The sequence below is a fragment of the Tupaia chinensis genome, unplaced genomic scaffold, assembly GCF_000334495.1.
Source record: "Tupaia chinensis unplaced genomic scaffold, TupChi_1.0 Scaffold000416_1, whole genome shotgun sequence".
Classification (NCBI taxonomy): Eukaryota; Metazoa; Chordata; class Mammalia; order Scandentia; family Tupaiidae; genus Tupaia; species Tupaia belangeri.
This window is the reverse complement of record NW_006159921.1, coordinates 3,300,869-3,308,272: the sequence shown is the minus strand read 5'-3', so window position 1 is coordinate 3,308,272 and position 7,404 is coordinate 3,300,869. Positions and strand designations below refer to the sequence as shown.

Here is a 7,404-nt window from a genome sequence, read left to right as displayed (position 1 = left end):
AGTGAAAAAAAATAAAGGAGTAAGGAACCTGACTGCTCACTAATCAAGGAAATCCTTAGCGCAGAGCCTCTGGACAACCACAGTACAGAATGAACAATGAGATTTTTCCATTAAGAAGGTTTTATGCCACTTTATTGTATTTTCTTTTTCCTGGGCTTTGATAGTACTGGTGGAATGAAGCATTTAAGATAGCACTTTATTTTAATGTCAGTTTATACAAAAAACTGAAGCTGCCTACAGAATGCCAGGCGCTGTCCTGGGTACTGGAGATACAGTGATCTACCCGTTGCCCTGAGTTTGTGTTCCAGAGAGCAGATACGTAAACTGCATTGCTGTGTAGCAGGGGAAAGATGCAGTGAGACGAGTAGGCAGTCTTGTAAGAATATGTGCAACCAGTGCGTGACCCAGGGGTTGCAAATACTGTCGAGGGAAAGTGATAATAACAAGGAAGTCTTTCTATAAGTGACAAGCTGGGTCCTGGACATTAAGAGTTAACTAAGTGAGGAAGGAGATTGTTCTGGGCTAAGAACAGTGTGTGCCAAAGGCCCAGAGTCAACAGCATACGGCATGTTTGAGTGAGCTCAGGCTCAAACATAGCTTATAGGACGGAAAGTGGCAGCAGCTGAGGCGGGATGGACCAAGCCCAGATAACAGAGGGTCAGTCAGATTGGCCTTTTAAGGAACTTAGATTTCATCGTGAGCACAAACTCAAGCCATGAAGGAGTGTAATTTGAGAAGGACATATTTGCATTGTGTGTGTCAATCCAGTCCTTCATGAGGGGCAGACAGACCGGTCAGGACCATTCTCAGGAGGAGATGAGTGAGTTCTGCACCAAGATGCTGTCGGGAATACTGGAGCAAGATAGTAAGGAGGAGCCTGGACTGTGAATCGTAGGATGTAGAAGACTAAGGTAAAGAAGCAAAATTAACTCCCACATTTCTGGCTTATACAGCCGAGAGATGGGGATGCTGTTCTTTCCTGGGAAATTGGTTGGTGAGTGGAGAGGAAGGAGCAGACTGTCGAGAAATCGCCATAACTCACTGTTGTACGTAGGGGGTTAGGTGCTGCCGTCAGAGTGTTGGGTAGGCAGTGGAATGTGGATCTGGCCTAGTACACGTTCCTGGGCCAGCAGAATTCGGGCTGTCAGCAGAGATACCAACAATGGGGGGTGCAGATGGCTAAGGCTGCCCTCGTGTCTGTAGCATGAGAAGAGAAAGGGGCTTAGCCAGCAGTGACTGAGCCACAGTATCCAGAGAAGCAGCCGGTCCTAGGAAGCAAAGGGAGAAGCATCTGAGGACAAGAAGGAGGAGCATGGAGTTGGCAGTGTAGGTACTACTGAAACAGCAAGTTAGGAAAGGCTGGAAAAAGGGAGGGACCAACAGATGGTGTGGTGGTTAAGGGCTCTGGACTCAAACGTGGCCGACTGCAGTTCGTGTCCCAGACCTGGCAGCTTGCTTTCTCTCTTTCATTCTCTCTCTCTCTGTCCCTCTTTGGTCAAATTAAAATAAAAATGAAGTTATATAAATAATTCTTTAATTAAATAAAAAAAGAAAAGGCTGGAAAAAACAGTGGGACATAACAAGATATCATTGATGATCTTGACAGAAACCGTTCCACTGAGGGGAGGCAAAGGCCTGATAACCCTGAGAGAGGTGGGAAATGGTCTCCTCCTCACTTGCTCCCCTCCTGTCTAAACCGGGTGTGAATTCGGAGTAGCTGTGAGTAGAAGTAGCGTACCCTGTAGTAACTAACTGCTTGTGTTTCTTTAAAGCTAGAACTGGATGGTGAACGAGTGGACCTGCCAAATTTGGAAGGTATTATAGTTCTGAACATCGGATACTGGGGCGGCGGCTGCAGGCTGTGGGAAGGCATGGGAGATGAGACTTACCCTCTAGCCAGGTAGGTACATTTGCAGCCTGTTTTTTTATGCCACTATTTTCTCTAAAGCAGTCTGTTTTTCTTTATTAACTTTCATATTTTTCCCTCAATACTTTTTGTGTATGTCAGCTTAAGTATTTAATAAATTGATGTTCACCCTTATTAAAAAGTAATTGCCCTGGCATGGCTGATTTAATTTTGTAGTATCACATAATCCATATTTCCTTTTTACAATTTTAGGCATGATGATGGCTTGCTGGAAGTCGTTGGAGTATATGGATCTTTCCACTGTGCTCAGATTCAAGTGAAACTGGCAAATCCTTTCCGAATAGGACAGGCACATACAGTGCGGGTAGGTGAAATATTGCTGTAAGAGGCTGATCTGTTCGAGTCCATTTCTAAGCCACCGATACATATAAGAAGGTACATGAACAATCATTTTCTTTAAAAGAGTGGTTTTCAGGCCAGCAAGTGGTACAGAGGTCAAAGTGGCTGGGTCCCACATGGACAATGGCAAGGTTTGAGTCCTGGACCTGACAACTTGAAAAACACACAGGCATGTGTGCGTGCATGCCTAAATACCCCAAGAGGAGAATGGAGAAGGGACTGTGGCATGGCTATCCCTTCTGGAGAGTGATTTTTCACTTTCCCTCTCTCTCTCTCTCTCTTTCTCTGTCTCTCTCTGGTGAGCACTCATGTCCTATAGCAAAACAGAAACAAAAATAAAACAAAAAAAAACAGTGATTTACAGCCCATGCTGTTGGTCACCCTGCACCAAGGGCTTGAGGAGGCTAGAGAATAAACAAGGAAATATGGCTGAAGAAATCAGCTTTTCTTTTCTTTCTTTTTTTTTACATTATTTAAATTTAATTTTCTTTTATATTTTCAATCACATTATGTAGCTTACAAAGTGAATATTTCAACATGTGAACATTTCTTCCTAGTCCAGTTCATAAAACTATAAAATATCTTCAACAGATAATACCACATTTTTGGTCCAGTTAATGCTTTGCCTCCCTATTTTTCTTCTAAATGTCCTTCCTCAGACCCTACTCTTTCACACATACTATATCTGGTATTTATATCCATTTACTGTGTTTCTATATCCTTTAGTCAGTTTTAGTCATAGAGTGCAGACACTCAGTATATATTAAGTGGGGACATACAATGTCTCTCCTTCATAGCCTGGCTTGCTTCACTCAGCAGTAAATCTTCTATAGTCTTCCACTTTTTGTTAAAAGCCAGGGTTTTGCTGTTTTTTATGGCTCAACAGTATTCCATAGAGTATACGTGCCATAGTTTTTCAATCCATTCATGTGTTCATGGGCATTTGTATTGGAAGAAATCAGCTTTTCACTGGAAAAGGATCCCTTAAGCCCTTGATGAATGATGAAATACTCAAATTAGTTTTCTAAAAGTGAAATGCAGAAGGGTGAAGGGACTATGGATGATACTTTTAAGAAAGACATTTCTGAACTTTGGGGCGACTGACATTTTTCTAATTATTTGTTTCCTCATATCAGCTGATTTTGAAGTGCTCGATGATGCCAATGCAGGTAGATGGAGAGCCATGGGCCCAGGGGCCCTGCACTGTCACCATAACTCACAAGACGCACGCACTGATGCTGTATTTCTCTGGAGAACAAACGGATGATGACATTTCTAGTACTTCAGATCAAGAGGACATAAAGGACACTGAATAGACAGAAGAGGAATGAAAACAGCATAGAATCCTCCGAACAAGTAGATCAGTGTTCATTGAAAAGTAGAAGCTCTCTACCACCTGTTCAGTCTTAATTTCGGTAGTAATATAATGACTCTACATTTATGTAAATAGAGTCCCCCAAACAGCCAGACTTCTAGTTATGTACAAATGCCTGTTTTTTTTATAGCAAAATGCTTAGCTTGTTTAAGTATTTTTTAAAAAGTCACAGAAAGTTACATGAAAATGAGATATTTTTCTTGTCACTGTTTTGAGAGCAGGACTCAATCTTAGGTATGTACTGTGTCATTCCTTATTCTCAAACACACATTGGTAGACACATCATACTCCCAGCAAGTTACAAGTAGAAAGACCATTTCTGTCTTAATTTTTAAGGTAGTGACACTGTAGCTTTTTAAACATTTACTACTTTTTTGAAAGGAGATGGTTAATGTCAAATGGCATGATTAATGCCTCAGCCCCAACCAATTGGAACCATATGTGTTCATTTCCAGGAATCATCAAAAGAAGAATTATAAAAGACAATACTTAAAATTTTTATTATAAGTTTAATTTTAGGATCCTTTTCAGACTCCCAAATGTTGTCTGATCAACCCTGTTAATGACTACGTTGAGCTGAAATTCAGAATCTTTTTATAACCCCAGTATAACCAAGAGAGAACTAGACAGGTGAATTGGTAAAATAAATAAATAAGAATCTAAGCACTTGGGATTGAAACTTGTAGGTTCAAAGCTAGATAGTTAACCAACTTTTTATTTTTATTTTTTTAATTAAAAGACAATGTCAACAATTCAAGAAAAGTACTTAAAGGAAACTTACCAGTCAGGTTAATTGCTCAAAAAAAAGCTCAAGACTGATCAGTGTTTTAAAAATGCAGTGGTCTTGTAGTGTTTTAAAATACAGTGTTCTTTTATAGCTAACATACTTAACAGAATTTCCCCTTGGGGGATTGAAGTGGGCAGAACCCTCTGCTAAAATATGTATATCATATTTATTTTAAAATGAGAGAGATATATATTTTTAACTTATTTATTATTATTTACCTTGTGGTATGAGGCCTGTGTTTAGTGTTTACATTATATAGCTTTATTAAGTTAAATTGATCACATAAATTCTGCTAGTTACAGACAGAAATTTAACCCATTGACTAAGTGATTGAAATCCTAATTTAATTATTCTGACAGATATATTGTCCAGATATTCTCATTCTTCAGGAATATCCCTCAGCATTTGAAGAAAGCCAAAGGGGCGGTAAAAGCACTGATAGACTGCTCTTGAATAACTAAAAGTTTGTTCCAGTGTTTTTCTCTCAATTGCCAAAAATGTTTTGAAGGGCTACTGTCATGGTTACCCACTAGGGGGTGCTCTTTTGCTGTTGTTAACCAGCCTGTTCCCCACTGTCTTGGCACTTAGGCAGACCCAAAGGCCATCCAGCCTGGTGTTTTTCTGAAGGATGGCCTGTTTGTGAGCTTCAGGTCTTTTGTGGCATTAATTTCTGAAGGATTACAGTGTACCTTTCTAAAAGCCATTAACTCTGTTTAACTATTTGTTATGAAATCCATCACCCATGTGTTGCTGTATCTTAATTTGAGTCACCTTGGGCCCAGGCCACGTTTTGAAGGAAGAACTAAGTAATGATACAGTAATCAGTACATGATACAAAATACTTCCACTTTGTTAAATTAACTCTCCTGGATCTCCACTAGCCATGCTAAATTCTGGAAGCTAAAGATGTTGTGAGCAGGTCTTTTTTCAGCTGCTTCATACGCCTTTCACAGTAGGTAACCATGGCAGCGGCCGAGGTGATGGAAGAGTTCTGTAGGTTCTCTGTTATGGGCTGATCATGTTTAGAGTGTGATGAAGTTTATCCTTTAATTCATTGGTCAAAGTTGTCATAGATACCATATTTTATAAACACAATATTAAACTCACTCTGCCATAGGTTCTATTTTACCTGTCATTTATAATGAATGCTAATTAAAGTAGAAACAAAGTAGTTACCTTGAGACATCTGAACTAAAATAATCAAAATAACAATATCTTCTTAATCTGAGACTCTTCTAACCGTAATATTACATTGGGCTTTTCCGTAGAACTGGTTTATGTACAGCGCCCTCTTATCTGAACAAGCTGACTTCTCAGTTGCCATCACTCTCTGAGGGGTTTGTTCATTCCTACTGACTATGAAGTGTTCTACTGCCTCACTCATTCAGAGTTTATTTAGGATATTTATTTCAGAATGTTATATACATAAAACATATTCTCTTGTTTTAACAAAAGTCACTTATTTCTAGGGCACATTTACCCTGTATTTCAAATAAGTTACAGGCATGTGCCTTGTTTAAAGAAATACAATTTTATAAAACTTCATGTTTCAAGTTATATATTAGGGTGGTAATATGTTACCAGCGATTCCCCACTTCACACAATAATTTGCTGTATGATTTTGCTGTTCCGTTTAAAATTGTCTTGATATTTTAAAAAATTACTTTTACATTCTCAGGAAGAAACATTGAAGTAAATAATAGCTCCATATCTGTTTTCAGATTTCTCTTATCATTTATTCTTCTAGTACATTTCCAACTCCTGGCAAACTTTGTGGCTTAAATACTGAATACCTGGCAGCTTTTGTAGATCCCATAGGTAGATGATAATTTTCAGTGTTTTGTTAATGTTTGATAGAAATAAAACTGCTTGTGTTTCAGAACACAACTCGTCTAATAGCAAGACTACATGAACTAAACGTGTTCCAGGTGTTCTGCAACGATTAGCTGTGAGCCCTAATGTAGGTAATGTTTATAAAAATTTTATAGCAAAGTTGTTTATTTTATTTTTGTAGAGTGTGTCAGAAACATGTAGTATTTGCTTTTTGGAATACACTTGCCTACCTAAAGTTGTAAAATATACCGTGACTCAGAAAGTGTCAAGTCCTCTTTGCACTGTAAAAATGAGTACTACCAGCATGTTAAAAAAATTTGCATTTGTAATATAAAGTAAAATTGTATTTAATGTATATTATGGAATTTTATTCTGTACTAACTAGAAAACTTTCAAGGTTACATTAATTTGCAGATTAAAGTGAACCTGAACCTGAATGCATAGTGTTTGGCCAATAAGATCCATTATATGGGTGATAGTTTTGTGTAGTTGTCCTCCAGAATGATAATACTAAAGCAAGAACCAACACTTTCTGTTCAGAAAGTGTTTGTAATTGTGCCCAATTTAGGACAGAGAATGTGTAGATTTATAAGAAATACCTAGAAATTTCAAAAGAAATCATTTTGTTGTATCCCCATTTCAATTGAAGGCACATTCTCAGCAGCAAGGCAGAAAAAGTTGCTTTGGTTTGCTTTTAGAAAGCCTACTGCTCCTTTCCCAGATTTTACCTTTAAGGCCCATCTCCTGTCTCTCCAAGTGAGCTTTGCAGGCTGTCTGCAGCATCAGAATCACCCAGGCAGGTTGTTCCAGGTCGGCTTCCTGAGCTCAGCTCCAGTGGCTCTAGAGATCAGAGAAATCCGTTTTTATTAATACGCACTTCAGGTGATTCTGTTGCACATTGAAACTTGAAAGTTTCTGGTCTGTACCTTATTTGTTGTGGTGTGAGATATTCAAGAATCGAGACCACTCACGGAATTCAAATTTTTATGAGCCTTTATTCCCAGCAGAGACTGCTGTCCTCACACACACGCAGGCAGTGTCAAGATGTCAGCCCCGACCTGCAGTTATACAGAGCTTTTAAGCATAAAAACCACAAAAGGGGGTTTCCAAACTTCAAGGAGGGGTCTGCATTCTGCAAGGTGG

The 7,404-nt window shown here is 38.9% G+C and overlaps 2 protein-coding genes across 6 annotated transcripts in view; one reads left to right on the top strand and one right to left on the bottom strand.

The window, feature by feature from the left end:
* DGKE (diacylglycerol kinase epsilon) overlaps nucleotides 1-4,329 on the top strand; it is a 42,652-nt gene extending 38,323 nt beyond the window's left edge. For 3 of the 4 annotated variants that reach the window (XM_027774258.1, XM_027774262.1, XM_027774259.1), the window contains exons 12-14: nucleotides 1,773-1,900; nucleotides 2,120-2,231; nucleotides 3,403-4,329. In XM_027774258.1, coding sequence (XP_027630059.1) covers nucleotides 1,773-1,900; nucleotides 2,120-2,231; nucleotides 3,403-3,582 — 420 coding nt within the window. In that variant the 3' untranslated portion in view covers nucleotides 3,583-4,329. Of the gene's footprint in view, nucleotides 1-768; nucleotides 913-1,772; nucleotides 1,901-2,119; nucleotides 2,232-3,402 lie in introns of those variants that run through there. The other variant, XM_027774260.1, reaches the window with a different exon arrangement.
* The window catches only part of CUNH17orf67 (chromosome unknown C17orf67 homolog), an 87,884-nt gene extending 80,486 nt beyond the window's left edge, over nucleotides 1-7,398 (bottom strand). The window contains exons 1-3 of one of the 2 annotated variants that reach the window (XR_003550412.1): nucleotides 7,188-7,398; nucleotides 6,990-7,101; nucleotides 1,138-1,268 (exon numbers count right to left, since the gene is read on the bottom strand). Coding sequence is in view for 1 of the 2 variants with exons in the window: in XM_014590203.2 (XP_014445689.1) it covers nucleotides 6,990-7,044 (55 nt within the window). In the remaining variant the exon portion in view is untranslated. Of the gene's footprint in view, nucleotides 1-1,137; nucleotides 1,269-6,989; nucleotides 7,102-7,187 lie in introns of those variants that run through there. The other variant, XM_014590203.2, reaches the window with a different exon arrangement.
* Nucleotides 7,399-7,404: the final 6 nt, after the last annotated feature.